A 21,943-nucleotide genomic window follows, 5' to 3' on the forward strand; every position below is an offset into this window, starting at 1 on the left:
AATATAACAAAATGAGATTTGATGAAATATGTATATACAGAGAGAAAACCCTTTCTGATAGAAAGCTCTTTTTATCCTTCTCTATGACAAGAAGTGAATAGAAAAGCTATGTATTCGTTTTTCTTAATTATTCTTAATTATACACACATTAATAATTACATACATGTGTCATTTCCTGTTGCAGTAATAATACTTTTTTATTTTAATTTACATATATTCAACAAAGCAAAAGTATATTTGTATAAGTGATGTAAAAATCAAACTTGTATTATTTTTAATACAATTTTGTATGTAAAAAGATAAATTTAAGAATAAAAAATATTTTTCGAAAATTATATATCAATATTTTCTTTCAATTTCATATGGATATAAAGAATTTCGACAATCCCATTAAACGAGCAGACATACATATATATATAATCATAAGATATTTTCCTATATTCATTACTTCCATTACTTAGTAAAAAGCTTAAAGTAATCCTTTTTTACAATTATTTATTAGAATTTCAAATTTCGAACGATTATGAAACGTAAAAAATGATGACTATTAATATTTACGTATCTGTATTGAAATATAGATTATGGAATGTTAACCTAGAGACTTTTTCATATGACATCTTTCACGTGGCTTTAACAAACCCTAAGCGATTTTGAATACTTATGAGATTAAGTCTGTGTCATGTATTGATAGTTAAATAGATATTAATTGTTTAAATATATTAAATACTTGTACCTATAATTTACTAAGAAAATGACGGTAAGTTATAATATTATTTAAAATATCGTTCTTTTTTTCTTTTTTTACATCTTAACCATTCTGGATATGCAATTATTTCCGTATGATTTATAATGTGTCATTGCATAACAAAGTCAATCAATAATTATTATTTAAAAAAAAATTGCTTTATAACAATATGAGTACTAAGTAGTCATTCATTACATTTCTAGATAAAAAAAACTAAAGCAGCAACAAAAGGTGCAAAACAGATAGTGGAAGAAAATAAAACTACATTAAATTTTTATCAAAATATGATAATTGGGGCAATAGGAATATATTTTACTGTTACAATGTTGTTCTTTAACTTTACAACGTTATCAAGTGTAAGTTTTGTATTTAAGGTATTATTTTTATTTTGAAAGTGTACATATATAGCAACATATATTATTCTATTATGTATTATGATTACAGACATTAACCATATTTTCTGCAATCATATATATAGGAAGTTATCAGTTTATGAAATATATAGCACATGCAACATATTCAGAATCCGGACAGCTTTTAGATTCTGGAATTGATCTTAATATGGAAGGAGGTATAGCAGAGTAAATATCACAACATATTCTAATGATTTCTTCAAATAATATAACACTTTATTAGACTGTAACAGCTTTGATAAATATAATGACATTTTAATGTTATTTCAGACATGTAAAAGATTTAATTATATTAACTTCAGGAGTACAAGTACTCTCTCTTATATCAAATTATTTTTGGTTGTTATGGCTTCTTGTAAGTATACTTAGCAAATGATAGAAATATAAAATAGTACATTGACTCATAAATCATAAATTACAAAACAATTTAAAATAATTTTCTTACAATTTCCTCACGATTTTCGAGTTAAAGCGTACATAAAATGTTTAAATAGATTATGAAATATATTGTATTATTACAACAGGTACCATTCAGGGGAGGTTGGATGATATGGAAACAAATATTAGCTCCATGGTTTTTTGCCTCTACTCCAGAGCAACCTGAGATTAGTGAGAAGAAACAACGGAAGTTGGAAAAAAAGATGGCTAGACGGCATTAACATTTTGAATAGAAATAAGCATGCATTTTGAATAAATATTACAAAATTTAATGGGTGTAGGATAAAGTTGAGCAACATTGTGAAACAAGACTGCTTATTATTTTACTTTTGTTTTAGCCTGCATTGTTTCCTACATTTTCTATGTTTATGAACAGATTATTTTCATGTCCTCTTATAAATTTATAAACTTTTACATAAATTATAAGGTCAACTTTTTACAAATTGAATAATATTTATGAACACTATCACATTAATTTTGGCAATTTTTGTATCTAAGAAAAGAAGTTTATGAAGTGTAATATAAAAATAAACTTTTTATAATTTTTAATGTTTTATATGTTGTTAACAACTTCTCTATCTCCAATTTCTAATTTTTGGATTAATTCATTTTATATATTACTAAAGTTATTATTCTGTGTGATAATTTAGAAAAAAATTATTTTGATACAACTTAAATGTAAATAAGCAAAACATTAATTTTATATGTACATACATATATATACACATATATGTATTTATAAAAACAAATTATATTTATTACATGACAAATAGTAGTCTATATGTAAACAACTAACATAAATTAAATACTTTTATTTGGCTTTAATGAAAATTAAATATAATACTAAATGGAATGTACTCATCACCTATTTTATATTGTTTTTCTTTATATATATATATATATATATCGCAAAAAGTGCATCACAGTTTATTGAAATACAGTGGTCCATATACCACATTAGCTTGTTATGTTACTGTTATGTATAGTTATAAATGTACAATTTTTTCAATATTGCAATGTACTAAATTTTTATTTTCATTATAAAATTGCACAGCAAATGAATATTTCCTAACTGTATGCTTCTTTTCTATGAAGAATTATTGTTATATGCCATACTATATGCCAATATTACTTGGAAAGAACTTTTCATTTTTACTAAAGTTTCAGTAACAAAATAAGAATATGATAAAATGCTGTTTACAAGCTTAAAATATTTATGATTTAAGAAGTATCTACATCTAAACCTTTCTTTTTTCTGTAATCATGTTCTGATTGATAGCCAGGTGGATGATTATGATCATGTACACCTGTAGGCATAAATCTTTCTGCAATAACCGCACATTTACCTTTACAACCACGATGCTGTTCAGCACACCTATAATGAGACCTATTCAAACCCTCAGAGCGTGAAGTCAAATTGTAAACATAACCCTCATGCACTAATTGTGGTCGACCTCGTGCAGAAAGCCTGTAAATTACTGGTTCAACATCTATAATGTTAAAACATAGTATTAAGACTAAATTTTATTAGTTACTAAGTTTTTTAAATTTTATTAATTTCAGAATATTATTTCTATGTTAATCTTAAACCACCTATATATTTGATATCTATATACATCCTTTACCTTGCTGAGTTGAATTTTCTCTTGAATTTTCAGTATTCAAGGGAAAAGGTAGCAAAGGGCTATCATCGTTTTTATTATTATCATTGATTTTTACAGCAGGAATATTAATATTTTCTTCCTCATTTACAATTTCATTTGTCTCATTGTTTGTGTCAGTCGTCAAAAACAGAACTTCTTGATTATCATTATCTACTTTCTCATTAGATAGATCATGAATATTTTCTGCTGTCAAGGACATATCTTGTTTTTTTCTCTTATAACTTTTTTTTGTCATTTCATTGGATCTCTTTCTTCTATCTATTATTTCTATTTCTTTGGAAGTTCTATTTATTGTACTTAAATTTGGTTGAGCAACATTTTGTATATTACAATCAATATCTGATTGAATATCACAACTAGGAAACGATTTTGTGCTATTTGTATCTTCTGTTGTGAGTCCTCTTATCTGTAATGTTTGTGCTACTTTTAGGAAAGTAGATAAATCTTCTTGATTGATATTTATTTCACCTTGATACATGAATTTCAATAATGACTCAATTTCAGTATACTTCATGTCCTTAAGTATAATTACTGGATGTTGACAAGGATTTTCCTACAAAATAATTCTAAGAAGTTCTTTTCTGAGCAATTACAACTTATATAGGTATAGATATTTAACATGTAAAAAAGATAATTTATATACCTTAAATATATTTTTAAAGTATGGACTACATACTGACAGAACCAGTTTGTGTGCTTGTAACAATTGACCTTCCACTGCAAGTGTAACATCAACTAGATCATTTTCAGTAAGATGACTTAGAAACCCAGATGTTAAATTATTAGAAAAATTGTTCCACTTCAAGGAGAATTGTTCTGACAACGAATTCTTTGCCATGTTTATCTATAAATAATAGGAATTTCTTTAATAACACATTTCATTAAAGCTTAAGAATAAAATATATAATTATAAAATTAATAACTACAACTTTAATAATTATTTATGTAATTACAAGTAAAATTCAATTCCCTCTGACTATTAAAGAGTATTACTATATCTAAGTATTTAAAATATACAGAATTGTACATAGTACCTACAAGAAATATCTGTAGATATCAAAGAATACAAAGAATGGAAATATAATACTATGTTATGTGTTATGAATCATATCATGGTGACAAACATACTATTGATTTCGAAATAATCGCAGGTTTAAAACTGATAATAAGTGATAATAAAAAGAATATTCTGTGTAACATATATTAAATATATATTTTTGATATGTATAGAATAATTATTATGCAGACAATTTAAAATAAAATTGGTGTAAACGAATAATAATGAAAAAGATAATTTTAGCTGAAAATGAAAACGAAGTTACCTTCGATAGATATGTGAGATATGCTTGCTAGAGAAATAACATTTTTTTAAAAAGCATTCATAAAATTATATGAAATTCATTACACTATCGGTTATATAATTATACCTAGTTAAAAATTGTTATTTATTACAATTTCTAAAGTGTTAACATAAGTTAAAAGGTTCATAACTAAGAAATTAGAGCTGTATTCTTCTTAAAGTCACGATTAAAAAATATATTGGTACATATCAGTACATATGTAACATAAAATTTATGTAATAATATGTCATTACGTAAAATCTATTTTTAATAAATTATTTTTTTAGGTATATTTTATAACACTGATAAATGACAAGTCAGTAAATTGTTTGTCAATAATGACATTTTTTGCTTATTTATTTAATGCACTTTTTAAGATACGTAATACTAGATAGTAGGAATTTAGTGTTATCCTCATAAATTTGAGTAACTTATATTTTAACTATTGGTAGCTTATTTATATTTACTCCTTTCATAAGCACGATCCATGAACATATGAACATACTCACGACATAATATATTAATATTTGTTATTATTATAGTATACTAAACTGTGAATATATCTATATCCATGGCACCATCATATAAATAGGTCTCGACACTAATATATCGAAGCCTAGGGAAAATCGTCCGAAAATTGAATCATGAAAATCAACATGGTGGATAAGAAAGTTCTTATTCTGTGTATGTGTGACGTACTATGAATGTCACAGACAGAAACAGAGATAGTCTACTCAACTCTGTTTGTCTCGAAAGAGCGAGAAACTTGTCTTCCATATTGATAGTGACTAGTGGCTGCCGAAACCTGTGTATATGACTGCGTTCATGAGTGTACATTATACTGAAGTTTGCAGAGTACAATTGCATACTTGTTAGTCGCGTGTAAGTTTACGTGTCCTATAAGCCACGTCAAAATATTTGATACAATGGTGAGTGTAATATTTATTCTATTATGAAAATTTATGTCACATAGAGTAACGTCACTTGTTATTATCCTTTTATTATATTTAATCCGGTATTTTATGTTGTAATATAGTTATAATTTTATGGAATCCTTTCCCAACATTTCTTCACCAAAGATGTACATCTTCAAAATTTATTAATATTAAAATATATATTTATTTAATTGATAATACGTACATTTATATGTATTTTATATAATATTATTTTTATAAAACCATTCATGCAAAAAATTGTAATTGTTTGTTTTCCTAATAAAATCTTGTTATTTTACTGTAGGTGGAAATCGAGTCTATGACAAGATATGTCTCTCCCATAAATCCTGCAATTTTTCCATTACTGGCAGTGGTGTTACTAGGAATTGGAATATTTTTTACAGCATGGTTCTTTGTTTATGAAGTTACTAGCACAAAATTTACAAGGGACATGTTTAAAGAATTATTAATCTCTCTAGTAGCAGCAATATTTTCTGGTTTTGGTATATTATTTTTACTCCTTTGGGTTGGAATTTATGTATAGGTACATTATTTTCTAAAAATTTAAGTCGGTACAATTAAACTGTAATTTTTTATAATATTTATAAGCCTTACTTTTTTATTGCAGATTGATTCGATTAATGAGAAAAACTAATTTTAGGATTATATGTAATAGCATTTAAGAAATTATATAATAATCTCACATCATTAAGAATAAAAACAATGTATTTTTACTAAATCGTGCAATGTAGTGATCAATCTATACATTTATCACACAGTGAACAAGCATTTATATTTTTTAATATGTATCTAAAGTCACTATTTGAGGTATATGACTTCTTTCCATAGTTTTAAAAAAGTCAATTAAAAACTACACACTTTTTACACATTTTTAAATACATTACATTTTGAAATATAATTTCGTAAAACAAAGATATTTATTTTTAATATAATTGTTTAAACCTTCATTTGTTTACTTTGTGTGTATATGTGTGTATATGTGTGTGTGTGTGTGCGCGCGCGTTTTTTTGTTCAGTTTTATGTATAAAAATTTTACGTTCAAGTCCTTTGTTATGAACAAAATGTATACAACATGAAACAAAAATACATCACTGTATATATAGCATACAATTTCTATAACGAGGATGCTTCTTTTTTATAACATATATCTCTATCCCTCTATTATTGTGGGATTTATATAGTTTGTTTTGCGTACATCGTTTGTAGTAAAATAAAATATTGAATAGTGTAACTTCGTAAAAATTGAGTAGAATGTTTAACCAGCCAAACCCGCTTTTTGACGACAGCGTTGCATAAGTGCTCTTAGCATAAATTGTCTGCGTGAAAGCTGTCGTACTTGTTTCAAAAATGCATCTAAATCTATGATACCACAACGTAAAGCTTCACCCAAATAATATATAGCATCTTCTGTGGCTGCTTCTTCCGCAAACGCATTTAACATTCTACAATTGTAAATAACAATAATGTTACTTAAAAGAATTGAAGACAAATAACTATTTAAAAATACATACTGTTTATAAAGTGGTGCGATCGTTGTAACAGCTTCATCAACATCTATTGACTGATTGTCAGAAAGTTTTGCAATTTCTTTTTCCAATTCAGCTTCTTTGTCTTGGAGTATAGTTATATTTTTTTCAAGTTCGGCTTTCTCTTTTTTTAATCTTTCGAACAAGTCGGTAAGATGGGTAAATCCGCTTGTGAGTTCTTGTTGTGTTCGACGTAAAGTTTCTAGCTCGGCTACCAATTGTGAAAACTGTTCTTTAAGTCTTCGTCTTAATTTATCTTCTACTGCTGACAATAAAGATGCTCTAATATGTTCTTCTGTAATTGTACCTGATGCACCAGCTGTAGCAGGTACTGTTGGTGACTTGAAAATTGTAAAAAAGAGATTAGTACTAATAATGTATATTATTTACCTGTTAAAAATTGTAACTTACTGGCTGTGTTGATGGAGGGTATGGAAAGGAGCCAGTACATCCCTGTGATGGATAATTTGACGCACTTCCTCCATATGAACCATAAGAGCCCTGGTATGGAAATCCAGAAGATGTAGTAGACATGTATGGAGAATAAATATTACTCCCACCTGGATACTGTGAATTTTGTGGATATGGTGGAAAACTAGAGCCAGGTATATGTGTTCCACTTCCAGGTACAGGCATGAAAGCTATATAAAATTGCATTCTTTAATAATAGAATTTTTCATGTGAATATTTAAAAATGATAGATACTTACGTTGTACTGGATAAGGTGTAGAACTTGTTTGTATACCTTGTCGTGGTTTAGCATAAACAGGTGGTTGGTCTCCAAATGTTACAATCATTATTTGAATTAGACTAAGTAAATCAGATGTGTGCTAAACATAATAATGATATACTACTATAATGATATCATAAGATAAAGGATGATAAGATTATATACAGGTTACTTACTGGCAACCAATCATGAAGATATGGTAAATAAATCTTCCCATTATGATCAACGAACATGCTCACTTTAATGTCCATATCAGCAGTAGGCTTAACATAGCACATAGGTGCATTATTAGGATGTGTATCCATTAGCCATATACATATAGGAATGTTGTAATAGGTACCTAAAACCAATATAATATAAAAATTTGTTTTGTACTTCTTCAATTGCTTTTTACGGAAGTATCTAATTATATCACCTTTAAAAGAGACAGGTATTGTTCCTTGTAAATTAAACAATTCTTTGCGCGATCCATCATTAAATACTGTTATAAGATAAAATACATTAGCAATAAATTAATGAATTCATGTTTCTTTTATTTATTTTTACACATTATTATGAAGTTTGAAATAAATACATTCTTTTTTTAAAGAAGATACATTTCTTACACTTACCAAATGGTTCTACATTATATTTTAGACCCTTATAAAGATTCAAAACTTTCATGACATGTTTCCTAGTGATTTCAACATGTTGATACTAAAAGATAAAATACATTTTATAAATATCATTAAAATGTATGTATTAAAAATAATATTAAAAATATATGTATATACTCCAAAGAAATATACAGTACACACCTTTGATAAGCTTTGCTTTATTTTCCCTTCATCTAGAGATGTCATTTTCACCATCTAACCTCGTATTTTAGAATTACTGAATATAAGAAAGATAAATAAAATGACGCTTTTCCCTTTAAAGTACGAATGATTTGCTAGCGACGTTAAATATCACAATTTCTTAACAATGAATATTCTACGGAGCAATTATATTACCGTGTTATCTTTCGTTATACGTATTTAAACAATTCAGACTTACATTACTGTCAACCTTACATGCATATAATGAAATGTTGTTTGATTTTTTCTATTGCTACAATTTGTAACTAAATAAACTGAGTTGATTCATTCGTCTGTCACTTAAAGTGTCTTGAACATTACAATATCATGATTCGGTATTACTTGTTACATACTTTGAATCAAGGAACAGAGAAAATTATTGAAAGGAGGTTGCAATAATCATCGGCTCCTCAATTACGAGTTAGTGCTGCCCCCGGATATATGTATACCGGACATTTCAAAATCACACAAAGAGAAAAACTAATATGTTAAATTCCTTGTTATTTATTGCCACATATAAGAACAAGAGTTATAATATAAAATTTTAAAAAATGAGTACATTTTTTATGAATTTATGAATGATAAAGAGAATATTGTAACGGGAAGAAACTGTTAGACAAGAAATATTTCTGAAACAATACAAATTTAATAATTTGATAATTTGCAGTTGTTTATGTCTATGGTTTAAACATCTTCTATATTATTATAAAAGTTTAAAAAATTTATATATTATGTCAAATGTTTACAACAATCAAACTTTGCTTAACTAATACAGTTTATAAATATTTAAAACGATAAAAGGAAAATTAAACATAGAATATATAATTAATAACTGTATTTATTAATTATTCATTACCAAATTTTTTAGAAGTTAGTTAAGGAGTTAAAATATAGTAATAAAGATGTATTCATCATTTATGTTATTACAATTGTATTAATATGTGCAGTTTCTGTACATACAAGCTAGAAGAATCTTCCATATTATATTCTTATATTTTTTATTGATTGATACACTACGATATACCGTAATATTAAAATAACAAAATGATTGAGAGTTGTAAATAAACTTTTATAGACCGTAATTTATCAAGATTTAAGTTTCAGACTCTGTCTTCTCTTTTGTTTCGCTATTTTCAGATGTATTTCTATTTTTTTCTTCAGATTTTGATTCTTTGTCAGATTTCTTTTCTTTACTAGATTTTTTTTCGCTCTTTTCTTTATCAACCTTGTCACCCTCATTCTTTTTGCCATTATCCGATTTATCTTTGCTTCTTCTATCTTTGTCTTTATCTCTCGATTTTTCTGAATACTTTGATTTCGAGGATCTAGACTTAGATTTAGATCTAGACCGTCTAGACTTAGATTTTGAACGTTTACTTCGAGATCGAGAACGGCTCCTTCGACGAGGAGATCTTTTTTTGCGATCTTTGGATTTAGATCTTGATCTACGTGATCGAGAACGCCGAGATCTAGAGCGGGAACGATGTCGGCCACGAGAGCTACTTCTTCTACGAGAAGGTGACTTTCGTCTACGATCTTTAGAACGAGAACGTTTCGATCGAGATCTTGATCTTCGTCGATGACGTGATCGTGAACGTCTGTGACGAGAACGTGATCTTTTGCGCGATCTAGACCGTCTACTACGTCCTCTTGATCTCGACCGAGATTTTCGGCTACGAGAACCGCTACGGCTTCGTTTGTCCTTTGACAACATTCCGATCATTGGATCTATCGCAGCCGAAATTAAATTGTGAGCTTCCTTTACCCGGGACATAGCTTCTTCTATTTCTTTTTGTGCTGCTTCGTTACTTTTTGCTTCAGGTTTTGCTATTGCTTGAGTCGAATGATAAATTTTAATTGGTCTGTCCATAAGCAGCTTTCCATTCAATAATAATGCAGAAACTACAGCAGCTTGTTCAGAGAGTTCTACCAACGCATAGTGTTCTGTATCTGAATCTCTAGTACACATGCGTAAATACTTCACTTCAACGTTGTTATTACTGAAAAAATCTAGTAAGTGGTCTGTTGTCACAGAAGGATCTAAATTGGCAAGGACAAGCGTTCTTCTTATTTCTTCAATCCTTCTGCTATCTAAATGGCCAGGTAAATGTGGATAAGGTGGTAATCCGTTTGCCTCTAATTTTGGATCCATAGTGGTAATAACATGATTTGGAGGAATCCCTTCTATTGCATTTACAACATTTGGTGGCAATTTAGGCTCAGAAGGATAAAGACCTATGAATAAAAATTATATACATATATAGAACTGAAAATGAAGTTTACGAAAGGATGATATAAGATAAAAATTTGATTATCATTAATGTTTACCTGGAACAACTGTACCATTATTTGTCAATTCAAGGGCTCTTTGTTCATCTGGAATGTCTCCATTCTGGTAAGGTATTACAATCAATGCACGGTCAATAAAAACAGTGTTTGTCATATGTTGAGCAACTGCAACGCATCCCTGATCATGAAATTTTATGTAGCAAATACGAGATTGAACAGGTACCGCAACGTCCCGTATAGTAGGATATAATCTGATATCTTCTATCTTTCCAAGGTACCCGAATAAAGTTTGCATTTGATCTTTTGTTGCTTGAGGTGCAATATTTGTCACCTGTACTACTTTTGTAGATCCAACCGCCATTCTTTTCTCAATTTTGTAGAAAATCTCTTCAATACACTTGAAAGAGGTTAGGTTTATGAAGGATACGGCTTCAATACTAATTCTGCATGCGTACGAATCGTACACGCTACGCGAAAAAATTAATTCAATTGATATATTACGTCAAAAAATGGACGAACATGATATTATATGTTTTTTACTTTTTCATATCAGATCAAGGTTCCAACGTTGTAACATTCTTTCATTCTATATAACCCGTATATTCTTTGCGTCTTCTCGACAATTTCATAGCGACGTTGAGGGCATGAACTATAAAACTCTAGATGTTTTTCATGTAGCTTATCCTTAGGAAGATTTATCATTAGTCGATAACAGATGTTTATAGGTATTTTGTAATAATTTATATATTTCTACAACTTTATTTGAAAAATATCCGTTTTTTGAATCTAAAAGTATTATATATATATATATATATATATATATATATATATATATAGACACACACACACATTCCAAATGTATATGCATAAACTGGATAATATATATATTATATATATAATTTATATGTACATTAATGAAACATCGCGCTATACAATACATACTTATCCTAACATTACACTTGTGTACATGAAGCCGTGATTGCAGCTCGCATATATTGTACGAAAATGAAAGTGAAATTTATATATGTAAGCACATAGTAGTTTAATTAATCTTGATTTATCTTAATATCAATGTATAGAATTTATTTTACTCCTACAAAACCTCGATAATTAATTAATTATGCAAATTTAATAGTTTTAATAGCTTTATCTGTCAATATAAAAACAGCATTAGATTTTACATTATATTTAAGCAGAGGGGAGTATAGTTTCATTGCCTATGTATAAATGGATGTAACTAAAAATGTAAAGATGCAAATATTCACTATCGAATCATTTATTTCACGTATCTTATTATTGCGCACAATTATTTACTTATTTATGCGATACGACATATGTATAATATCTTTTTCATTTTTAAGGTTATATACGGAATTAATAAAAGTTTGTATTTTCTTTTCATGTATAAGGGCTCAATATTTTTTATTTCTTTCTCAACATACAACCGGGGTATGCAAATAGTTGTAAATGCATACAAAACACATAAAACCTTCAAAATGGGTGCATAATAAGATTTTTGTATTTGCACAATAATAATTCATGAATTATATAAATATATATTATGTATATAGGAACACGAACAAACACTGTGTTCATTAACAGGGTGTTCACAAGGCAGTCAATTCGACGTCATCAAATATTCATTTTTATAATATAAACATTCTCTTTTTTTAGACGTTAAATTTGTATATTTCAATGTTAGAAATGTTCATTTTTACATTTATTCGCTCTTGTGCAGTACATATTTCTGATATGTATTTCCTTGTTATCAATTAACGTATGCTCGTATTTTCCTTTCAAGTGCGATTTTTAATACATTTTCATTTCTCTTCAACTTTTTCTTAGCTTGTTAATAAAATATGAGATAATGCTGCTTAAAGAGGGCACGCAAAGATATATAATCGCGTCAGCGGAAGAATGTTTCACAGTACATATCAGCGTTTTTTAAAGATTGAAAACCTTTTTCAGGTTCACATAGTTATTATACATATGTACCTATCTGAATTTTTATGATTATATCGAATGTTTCAATCATTTTTTGTATAGTTCATAAATAACGTCATTTCTCGCGTTCTACTAAAGTTTCTTGATTTAATAGTGGATATTTTAACAAAGGTTTGATACAATTAAAACTGTAGTCTCTTATTATCCATAGATATGTAACTAGATGTAGATATGTATAGATTTGATAGATATGATATACAATATGTATACATGTATATTATCTGTTTTTACTTTTTTTTTTCCTGAATTTGGTCTTTGATATTGTAATAATCTGCTCTTCAATAAATTTTGCATCTGGCGACGGTCGTTGATTGAACTGCATTATCTTTTGCCAATATTTTAAGAAAAATATGAATACAAGCACCCGTATTGGCCATTTAGATAAGAAGTAGTGTACAAACTACAAAGCATAGAGTTTGTTATTGTAAAAAGTTATGTACATACATACAAGGCATAATGTAGAAGATATTTTGTTTAGATTCACTTATATTCTTTAAAATGTCTTTCCACAATTGTTAAAAATCTTTGGACAATGTTTTCTCGCGATGATCACGTACGGAACATCGTTATTTACGTCCACTTTTTCGAATTTGCTGAATTTATTCCACACGTGAATGGCCATCGCCTTGTCCACGATCTGCATCGTTGTGTTCTTGTCCTTTGTTTCAAAATATATCTTCCATTTCTCGTAATGGATCGGATAAAAGGTCGATGGAGAGAAAACTTTAAAGCCATGACACCGACTTGTGGTCATGTCACGAACCTGAGAGAAGATAAAATGTTATATATTCGTTTCTTCAAAGTTAAATCAACGAATAATTTTAATACAACGAATAATATATCAAAGAAGTTTCCCGTACCGTATAATCATTATTTTCTAACTACATACAACATAATAGCATAGAACGCAATATGTAATAAAGATAAATTATCAATTTTCCTGAATATCATATTTAGATCTACTGACTTCGCTCATTTATATATTATTAATATACATATATATCAATATATATAATATATATTATTACTTTGAAGAATAAAATTCGTATCCAATACTTATTCCACTTTACGTCATAGCGATATTAATTTATTTCAATGCCGTCGTAAAAGAATAATACTTTTCAACGAATAAAATTGTTATACAAATGTCAAATTATTGTACTCACGTATTTAGTTGAACAGAGTTTTTGCAACGTTCTAGTGATCACACCAGGACCATTGTTGCCCCAGACGTCACCTCGGAAGTTCGCTCGCATATCGCGAATGCAGGCATCTGCCATACGACGACCCAACTCTGTAACGTCAAATCCCATAACACCGGCAGCAACATTTTTCCAGTCTTCGGCACCGGCAAAATTTGTTAAACGTTCGAGGGATCTGACACAAGCGTTTCGTATAATATATTATCTATTAGTTTTGTAATTATAAATATTATAATCTATCAGAATCCATTAAAACATGCATGATTTCTTTGTTTTTTACATGTAAAGTACACAAATAAACAAAGCATTCCTCTTGTTTAGTGTAGCAAGTACGCAAATAGCAAGCAACTCACAACTCAACTATACTTAATACGAGATTAATAGGGATGTGCGAGATATCGAAAACATTGAGACGGGTCGTGTCGAAAAATCTTTTCAGGATTAGGACGGATTCAGAAGCAATTTCGGGGCTTAAGAATCTTGGGATTCCCAAAAATTTCGAAAATTCGAAATACATTTCCAGTAATTTTAAACTTCTTTCACAAAATAAGTTTCCTTCCTTTTGATTTTAAAACATATAAAATGACGATAAATATGCAGAATAACGAAGTCACCTACAATTCAATGATTTTGGAATATGTTGTCAAGATCATAATCTCGAACAACTTTTTCTGCACATAAAAATTATTTCTAATCAAAACCATGATCGTATTAAACAAAACTAGTTCTCGAGATTCTCGGGAATCTCGAGATTTTCGATCTCCGAGATATACTTTCGGTATTCATCCGACCCGAGCCGATCTCTTCCTGAACCGTCTCGAATACCGGTATCGGAATACATTTTCGGGACTTTGCACACCCATAGAGCCTATACAATGAAAACTTTCTCTTTTGTGAACAATATTTACACGAAATATGCTAATAACGGATTTCTCAATATTCTCATGAATTCGTCATTTTACAGTTAGCAGAATATATGAACATGAATTCAGAGTCACGTTATTCTAAACTCACTGACAATAAATATTTAACAAGTAGATATTTAACAGTGCTATATAATTGCGCTTACGCGATGACAACAACATCCAGATCCAAATATATTCCTCCATATTTCCAAAGGGTCAGGTATCTGAGAATATCTGACATATGACTTCTTGGCCAATAACTTTTTTTCAATATGCCACTACTATACCATAGATGCAGAGGTGTGTCCCTCATGTATTTTTCTGGTTTAATATGCCTGATCCGAACGTTCGAATAGGTTTGCAGTTGATTGAACATTTCTCTTGATTGGTCCGAAATCTTCGAAGGGGAGATGAACAGCAAATACACGTTCATACTTGGATTCATTTTAGCCGCGGATTCGACGGCACATGCTTGACGAGCGTTCAGCACCAAACCATCTTTGTCGAAGCAGGATGTCTCGTGGAAGAAGATATTTCTATCCGTCATTGGTTTATCTGTTGTCGATTAGTATAAAGGATATATAGTTATACTGTTACAAAATTTGCTAGTAAAACGGTAAAAGATCCTGATAAGCAGTCTTAAAACAATATAAATGATAAGATATAGTAAGAAGCATCGGTCATTTTTCTTTTAAAATGTTAATCGCGTGATTGTATAGACACGCTCTAAATTGTTATTATCAATTTAGGTGATAATATTAGGAGTATGAGATATATTATTAATGTTTGGTTTTTTAGTATTACGAGGGATTTAAATTAAAACAATTAGCTTGAAGCATTTGGGTGTACCAGGCACATCTACATAACAACAAAGGAAAACATGGTGAAAAATATCATTGAAATATTAATTGAAAATTCTTCTTCTTTCAATAATAATTTCATAATAATTCGCGATAATACTTCCCTCGAAATTTTACGTTAAATCTTGAACATTTTTTAGGGTATTAATTGTGTTACGGAAATAACTACCGATTAAACAATTCCTATCTTGAAATTATATGATCTTTATCTCGTAGAGAAAGAAGACAAATTTACATTGGAATTTGTATTTCGTCCTTGGACAAAAACATTTGTTTATTGAGTCAAGCACTATCAACGCCAGCTATCTAGCCTCAAGAAGGTGAATAGCGAGGCACAAGCGCAATTTTGCTAGCCTGAAAAATGTCTTACAATTAGTTAATGATTCCCCGGCCTCCCATGTAAGTAGCGAGAAAGTTGCGTTGTTACATAATGCCTTAGAAGGGATGGTCCGATCCTAATCAACTTTGTCTAATTTTTGAAGCAAAATTAGCTCCACCCACCCAGGACCTGCTCTTTAGCTTCACGAGTTTGGCTGAGGAGTCAGTCTTCTTTGATAAGCTAAGGCAAACATACAAGTTAGAGAATGAAAAAAAATGCATCCAAAATTCTTCCGAGTTGCCTTCTTGCACCAAAGAAACAACGACGTATGTAAGTACACTTCAATCGACACAATTCACAGGAAGAGATAAAATGTGTGTAAGATTCGTCGTAGAGATTCGATTCGAAACACCGTAGAGATGTTTCATTGGAATATTATGAAATAGATGATTTCTAGTAAGGCAGTTGTTACATGTATCATAAGGTAAGCAATATTAATTACAAGGGATGATCGTAATTAAATAAGATAAATTAAATTTAACTAACCTAATTGCGGATCAAAATCCGGAAGGCCATCCGGCGCGCTTTCTTCTTCGTAACACGTGATGTCGTTCAAAACACCAATCACGAACGGTGATATGTGTTGAATGAAACCGTTATCGGTGGAAATCATCAGGATGAAAATTACGACGGTGCACAGGAAGCCGAGGACAAACCTCTTTTTCATTTTCCTTGAATGACAGCCGATTACAACTTACAATAGTTTTACTAGTTATGCTGAGTAGTCAGCAACATTAGTATATATGCATATAACTAGTCAAAAAGGTCTCCGTGCATCCTTCAAAACAGAATAATTTTTTTAAAATTGAATCAAGCAACGTAGTTTTATTTTTGATATGATAGAAAGATTAGTTTATTAGGCAATGATTAAAAAGTATTTTGAAAGAATTGCAATTGGTTGAAATCCGTGTACCTGGTTACTCAACGAGTTGGGTAGTACAGTAACAGCTCTAGCCCCTGTCCTCTTTTCGAATCAGTCCATCTCACAGAATCAATAAACCAGGGATTGATTCTGTCGTTCTGCTTGTTCTGCGCGTATCTTTCAAGGAACATAGCGTCGTACACTTGTATCGAAGTAATTGTCTTTTTTCCGCAAACACTGCTAAAACTACTTGATTAATTTCATCAATACACATCATTTTTGGTTGGCTACACTAACCACACTCTGCCAATAAACATTCATCTTCCAGCACTTTTCTCGAAAATTTTCAGTCAAATATTTTTTTCTATTCTTTCCTTGTCATTGCGGAACAAAAAAGATATAAAGGTTGTCATCCATTGATACACTGAATGTGTAAATAAAATATGTGAAACTTTAGAATGTAAACGGTTTTTCCATCATGTATAACGTATAGGTTTAAGTTATTATTCAAGGCTGTCGTAACGATAGTAGAGACAGTTTTACCAGTAAATTAACAATTACGTATTTATATTTCTTTGCTCGATACTGTACGCGAGTAACACGTCTATCGTCTGTACATGGTCGAACTGGCGGTCGCGCGCATGCGAAATGAAATCTAAACGTACATTGCGCGATCAACATTTTGCTGAAGATGGAGATTCCTTGTCTGCAGATAACTAGAAAATTATGAATTATCTTTTGCGAATTGTATCGTGTCTATCGTTCATCTTTGTTATAATTTATGTTTTCAGTCATTTTTCAAAATCTATTATGGATTTCCTTAATTACTATTCCTTACTTGTTGATAAATAATGTTGATAGAATCTTATTGGCAGCCAATAGATTTTAGAGATTCTAGATGCTTATATTGTTGAAAGACATAGTTTTAAATTTATTGTAATACCTCTACTTCTTAGTAATTTCCCTGGATGTTTTCAGAAATCAAAAACTAATTATAAAGGGCTCGTTCCTCCCTATACAGAGTGGGTCGGAAATCATACCCCAAGCGGCCTCGGGGTGATTCTAACATGGAAACATAATTAAAAGGGGTAGAATAAAATTTTTTCATATGTAGCTTCGTTTCTGAAAAAATCGAGTTAAAAACTTTACGAATATATTTTACATAACTTGATTGGATAACAACTACGTATGACTAAGCAATCGGCACGAAGTTGTTATACATGCGAAAATAAGTTAAAAATGTTAAATGATGTTAAATAATATCTCCCCATTCAAGGCCTTATTTTCAAGAAAATAAAGTTCAAACATGTTTAATCACGAATTGATCTGATATACGTACATGATACATTTCTAAATTTATTTTTCTCGAAAAATTTACTTTCACATTTCGTTTAAACCGCTGTCGATTGTTTACTCTTGTTTAGTTCTGAATTAACTAAATTTAAGTATACATCCCTTGTCCATTCCATTTTGTATTTTATGATTATAATTATATTTTCATTCGCTTACCTTGGGAAATGAACAGTTGTATATGCTATGCTATGTGCTAGATGCTATACATACACATACACGTATATATGCTATGCTCTATTCGACTACAATAATTGATGCTCTATTATGCTACAATACTATTCGTGCAATTGCTATTTCTACGATTTTTGCTTAGTTCAATGCCGTAATTTTTACAAATATCAATCGCGCTCTGTGTTGTGGATATGATTAATAACACAGTGGTATATGATTAGACATATGATCTTCCGGTCGACAGCAATTATAAACTGTGTTGCAGTATAATATGTGATATGCCAAGTAATAATGAGTAACATAAATGTAAAAAATAGTAGTTTCTGATAATCGTCAATTAACAAAAAAGCTGGAAGTAAATTTGATTATTGTATTTGTTTTACAATAGTTTTTTAATTACGACCTTTTCGCTTAATATTAGCGAAAGATTATAAAAAATTACCTTAATATTTGTGAAACTCGTATAGTCTGTGAATTATGACTAATACAATTTATAATTATATATTACATTAATATTATATGAACATATGAGTGTACAATAATGGTGTATTGATTATGTACTATTGATTCTATATGCAATTGTAATTGCATAATGGTTGCGATAAATTAGGGGCAACAATGGAGATTGATAAATTCATGATCTTCCTTATCATATGTTGACAAAGCATTATAGATTAAGAAAAGAAATTTACATAACAAGTCATGTTTATTTTGTATTTCGTCTGGCTTTAAAGTTATACATAATTTTGTCTAGTTCTTTTACTGTAATATATTTGGAAATATCGATCTTATTCTCATCTGCAAATTCAGTAAATAGCGTTTTATACCTTTTCTTTCCTTCAAAAATAAATACGTGATAGTACACTTATTTTGTAAATGTCTATAGTAAAATAGAGCTGGTCGTTTCATAAATATGTAGAACGAGTGAAATTATTTTTAACTGACTTTTTTGTGCAATAGTTTTCAATTACGCAATCGTCGATAAAAAATAAACGCCGCCGTGCTATTAGTTGAAGATTGATCTATCATCGAAGAGGGCGCTTAGATCGTATAAGCCGAGAGTAATCAGTACACAGTGAAAATGGCGCCGCTTGAGTGAAGGTGGGTGATTCTGTGCGTGCGTGTGTCCGGAAAGTGCGTGTTTTCGGAAATGTGGCAGGATCTGGACGGTCTGGGGGGTGCGGGAGTAAATTCTGGTGCTCACCAGCTCGACCAGTTCGGCACAACGGGTAAGAACATTTTCAATAAGCCTAATTTATCTGTCTCTATGTACGTAGCAACCTGGCAAAAATCTAGGTTTTCCCTGTCAGAGCGCACGCGCTCTCTCTCTCTCTCTCTCTCTTTCTACTTTTCCATTGTGTACATCCCGTAAACAAAACGAAATTTTCTTTTCCTCGAGAAAATCTACGGGATTCGTTCAACTCTGATTCTCGTCTCGTAGCATCTAACTGTCTGATAAAGAGTTATAAAACGTTCGAAATTTTTTGAACGTGTACCTTCCATCTGTCAACAGAAATGCAGCTTCTCGTAGCATTAAAGAGAGAGACAGAGCAAAGAAGATTGAGCGACCGAGCAAGAGATTTACTGGAAATTTGGGAATCTCGCGGAAACAATTTTATATCCATTAGCGATCGATATTGTACAGTACTTAAGAAAAAAAAGAGACCTTTCCATGCATTCGTCGTTTCGATATCTTTTTTGTTTACATTCGCGCATCTTGAAACAAAATATCTTGGTGAATCACACGATTACGCAAAACGTCGTATCGCGTGTTATACCTACACGCGTTGGGACGGTCTCAATCTCGTTGGAAATACGATAGTACTGTTATCGCTACAGCGTCGTTAATGTTGCTGACAATCACGGATCGTAGTATCAAGATCGGCGACGAGATGGTTTCTTAATGTTATGGTATCCATCGAAGATATTGTATCGAGAGTTAACGGTATTGCAATTAGGATCTATGAGACCCTTTATGATTTGTGAAACACGGCTATCGACCCCGTTATACGTTCCTCGTGCCATCGACGAAGCAACAGTTTCTAATTGTTCCGCTCGGCCACGTAACCTAGCCTAATCCGAACGGTGCGACTTTCCGTTCGTCGCGCGAAAGGAAGAGGTTAGCGTACCCGTTCGAATTACATAACCTCGCGCGGAGGTCGAGACACGGGATCATACGGTACCCTTGCGACGTAGCGCAGGTGGCAGAACGCATTATGAATGGCGTATGAAACGCGGTGCACCATTTCCTTCTCCTTTTCTCCTCCCTCCGTCGTTCTTCTGTTGTATTTTCATGTTTACGCTCACTCGGGAAACGAGCAAATTATACGCCACAGTCACCTTATTAGCTTCCGACACTCGTTCTCGTTTTATTATCCCCATGATCGTGTCATTCCGATTCAATTTTATCACAGTATGTTACTTCTTTGAAATTTCTCTTCTGCATCATCGCTTAATCGCTCGATTTTTGTTTCTTTTTATTAGGGCTTAAATTATAGCGGGTACGCGCCTAACGTTCGAAGGAAGAAGCGCAACCTAAGTTCGTGGTGCTTAAAGGTTAACGCTTTGAGATTCTGGTGGTAGTATTTTTGCCGCAGTATTTAAATTGTTCGAGCGTCGTCGTTAGTAACGCTATTCAGTTGTACAAGGTGTCCCGTAATTACGATACGACTAACAAGTTGAACGACCTTCTATTCGACTAAACAACTAAAGAAGCATAAAACGATATTTCAAAACTTCGGAAAATTGTTTTACCTAAAAATGATGTATCGATGAATTCTGTGTAAGTTCAATCCGATACGAAGTTACTTATATACGATACATCCTTATATTTTTATCAATCCTCTGTGATCGCTATCTCGTCTTACTGCTCAATCTTTTTTTAAAAACGATCGATACGATGAAAAATCCGTGTCTACTGTTACGTGATTGTATGCGTTGATCTTACACACGCATGACTGGAGTGCTAATTATAGGGACGAAAGTATCCTAAGAATATAACGAATAATGTCAATCTATTATAATGATCCTGCATTAGTGAAGTAACATATTCGTCTTTCGCGTACAGTATACATAAGTATTTCTAATAAAAAATATATATATAACAAAAACATTATAATTTGGACAACGGTCAACTACTGGCACATTGTTCAGCTACAAATATCGTTCGAACGATGACAAGATGAAAAAAGATATAGCAGCACGTATGATTTCGATGACAATAGATGAAAGTTTTGCAAAAAGCAGTTCAAGGTTTTTATAATAAAAGCT

General features: G+C 30.7%; 7 protein-coding genes across 16 annotated transcripts in view; 3 read left to right on the forward strand and 4 right to left on the reverse strand.

The window, feature by feature from the left end:
- The first annotated feature begins 469 nt into the window (after positions 1–469).
- Positions 470–2,152, forward strand: LOC139998206 (transmembrane protein 208). The gene is made up of 5 exons (XM_072022578.1): positions 470–757; positions 949–1,101; positions 1,190–1,326; positions 1,429–1,513; positions 1,683–2,152. Exons 1-5 carry the CDS (start codon positions 752–754, stop codon positions 1,815–1,817), a joined length of 516 nt encoding a protein of 171 aa, XP_071878679.1. The 5' UTR covers positions 470–751; the 3' UTR covers positions 1,818–2,152.
- Positions 1,350–5,301, reverse strand: LOC139998205 (uncharacterized). 5 transcript variants are annotated; one of them, XM_072022572.1, is made up of 5 exons: positions 4,713–5,084; positions 4,583–4,609; positions 3,904–4,104; positions 3,222–3,813; positions 1,350–3,086 (listed from the first exon to the last, which is right to left on the reverse strand). In XM_072022572.1, the coding sequence occupies exons 1-5, from the start codon at positions 4,746–4,748 to the stop codon at positions 2,818–2,820; spliced, it is 1,125 nt and encodes a 374-aa protein (XP_071878673.1). In that variant the 5' UTR covers positions 4,749–5,084; the 3' UTR covers positions 1,350–2,817. The 5 variants fall into 5 exon arrangements, with proteins under 5 accessions (XP_071878673.1, XP_071878674.1, XP_071878675.1 ...); XM_072022573.1 differs by lacking the exons at positions 4,583–4,609; positions 4,713–5,084 and adding an exon at positions 5,153–5,301; XM_072022574.1 differs by lacking the exons at positions 4,583–4,609; positions 4,713–5,084 and adding an exon at positions 5,110–5,244.
- An 80-nt stretch (positions 5,302–5,381) lies between these two features.
- On the forward strand, positions 5,382–6,468 carry Kud (oligosaccharyltransferase subunit 5 kud). Its single transcript, XM_072022579.1, has 3 exons — positions 5,382–5,529; positions 5,840–6,079; positions 6,164–6,468. Exons 1-2 carry the CDS (start codon positions 5,527–5,529, stop codon positions 6,077–6,079), a joined length of 243 nt encoding a protein of 80 aa, XP_071878680.1. The 5' UTR covers positions 5,382–5,526; the 3' UTR covers positions 6,164–6,468.
- Positions 6,244–8,995, reverse strand: Tsg101 (tumor susceptibility gene 101). Of its 3 annotated transcripts, none has more exons than XM_072022570.1 (9): positions 8,865–8,995; positions 8,610–8,784; positions 8,424–8,508; positions 8,228–8,293; positions 7,989–8,152; positions 7,792–7,912; positions 7,494–7,723; positions 7,068–7,423; positions 6,244–6,998 (listed from the first exon to the last, which is right to left on the reverse strand). In XM_072022570.1, the coding sequence occupies exons 2-9, from the start codon at positions 8,661–8,663 to the stop codon at positions 6,812–6,814; spliced, it is 1,263 nt and encodes a 420-aa protein (XP_071878671.1). In that variant the 5' UTR covers positions 8,664–8,784; positions 8,865–8,995; the 3' UTR covers positions 6,244–6,811. The 3 variants fall into 3 exon arrangements, with proteins under 3 accessions (XP_071878671.1, XP_071878670.1, XP_071878672.1); XM_072022569.1 differs by having other exon boundaries at positions 8,610–8,685; positions 8,848–8,995; XM_072022571.1 differs by having other exon boundaries at positions 8,610–8,685; positions 8,805–8,995.
- Positions 8,996–9,483: 488 nt separating this feature from the next.
- On the reverse strand, positions 9,484–11,599 carry Srp54 (splicing regulatory protein 54). The gene is made up of 3 exons (XM_072022568.1): positions 11,478–11,599; positions 10,977–11,404; positions 9,484–10,883 (listed from the first exon to the last, which is right to left on the reverse strand). The coding sequence occupies exons 1-3, from the start codon at positions 11,483–11,485 to the stop codon at positions 9,742–9,744; spliced, it is 1,578 nt and encodes a 525-aa protein (XP_071878669.1). The 5' UTR covers positions 11,486–11,599; the 3' UTR covers positions 9,484–9,741.
- A 610-nt stretch (positions 11,600–12,209) lies between these two features.
- On the reverse strand, positions 12,210–17,827 carry LOC139993025 (lactosylceramide 4-alpha-galactosyltransferase-like). 4 transcript variants are annotated; one of them, XM_072014414.1, is made up of 5 exons: positions 17,201–17,827; positions 16,774–16,958; positions 15,213–15,603; positions 14,108–14,318; positions 12,210–13,704 (listed from the first exon to the last, which is right to left on the reverse strand). In XM_072014414.1, the coding sequence occupies exons 2-5, from the start codon at positions 16,952–16,954 to the stop codon at positions 13,435–13,437; spliced, it is 1,053 nt and encodes a 350-aa protein (XP_071870515.1). In that variant the 5' UTR covers positions 16,955–16,958; positions 17,201–17,827; the 3' UTR covers positions 12,210–13,434. The 4 variants fall into 4 exon arrangements, with proteins under 4 accessions (XP_071870515.1, XP_071870508.1, XP_071870531.1 ...); XM_072014407.1 differs by having other exon boundaries at positions 16,774–17,065; positions 17,201–17,824; XM_072014430.1 differs by lacking the exons at positions 16,774–16,958; positions 17,201–17,827 and adding an exon at positions 16,279–16,767.
- Positions 17,828–19,738: 1,911 nt separating this feature from the next.
- The window catches only part of Step (cytohesin steppke), a 59,409-nt gene continuing 57,204 nt past the window's right edge, over positions 19,739–21,943 (forward strand). Inside the window, exon 1 of the mRNA XM_072021714.1 lies at positions 19,739–19,902. Within this exon, the coding sequence (XP_071877815.1) occupies positions 19,824–19,902 (79 nt within the window). The 5' untranslated portion in view covers positions 19,739–19,823. The remainder of the gene's footprint in view (positions 19,903–21,943) is intronic.

The sequence above is a fragment of the Bombus fervidus genome, chromosome 2 (assembly GCF_041682495.2).
Source record: "Bombus fervidus isolate BK054 chromosome 2, iyBomFerv1, whole genome shotgun sequence".
Classification (NCBI taxonomy): domain Eukaryota; kingdom Metazoa; phylum Arthropoda; class Insecta; order Hymenoptera; family Apidae; genus Bombus; species Bombus fervidus.

Coding starts and splice junctions, on each gene's coding strand:
- LOC139998206 (XM_072022578.1), top strand. Junction 1,102..1,189: donor ACTTTACAACGTTATCAAGT/GTAAGTTTTGTA, acceptor TTATGATTACAG/ACATTAACCATATTTTCTGC. Junction 1,327..1,428: donor ATGGAAGGAGGTATAGCAGA/GTAAATATCACA, acceptor ATGTTATTTCAG/ACATGTAAAAGATTTAATTA.
- LOC139998205 (XM_072022572.1), bottom strand. CDS start 4,748: ATGAACCTTTTAACTTATGTTAACACTTTAGAAATT. Junction 4,610..4,712: donor ATGTTAACACTTTAGAAATT/GTAATAAATAAC, acceptor TTATTTCTCTAG/CAAGCATATCTCACATATCT. Junction 3,814..3,903: donor ACTTTAAAAATATATTTAAG/GTATATAAATTA, acceptor ATTATTTTGTAG/GAAAATCCTTGTCAACATCC.
- Tsg101 (XM_072022570.1), bottom strand. CDS start 8,663: ATGGTGAAAATGACATCTCTAGATGAAGGGAAAATAAAGCAAAGCTTA. Junction 8,509..8,609: donor TAAAGCAAAGCTTATCAAAG/GTGTGTACTGTA, acceptor TTTATCTTTTAG/TATCAACATGTTGAAATCAC. Junction 7,913..7,988: donor ATCTTCATGATTGGTTGCCA/GTAAGTAACCTG, acceptor TATTATGTTTAG/CACACATCTGATTTACTTAG.
- Srp54 (XM_072022568.1), bottom strand. Junction 10,884..10,976: donor TAATGGTACAGTTGTTCCAG/GTAAACATTAAT, acceptor TTTTATTCATAG/GTCTTTATCCTTCTGAGCCT.
- LOC139993025 (XM_072014414.1), bottom strand. CDS start 16,954: ATGAAAAAGAGGTTTGTCCTCGGCTTCCTGTGCACCGTCGTAATTTTC. Junction 15,604..16,773: donor GGATTTTGATCCGCAATTAG/GTTAGTTAAATT, acceptor AATCGACAACAG/ATAAACCAATGACGGATAGA. Junction 14,319..15,212: donor CTGGATGTTGTTGTCATCGC/GTAAGCGCAATT, acceptor CGCTTGTGTCAG/ATCCCTCGAACGTTTAACAA.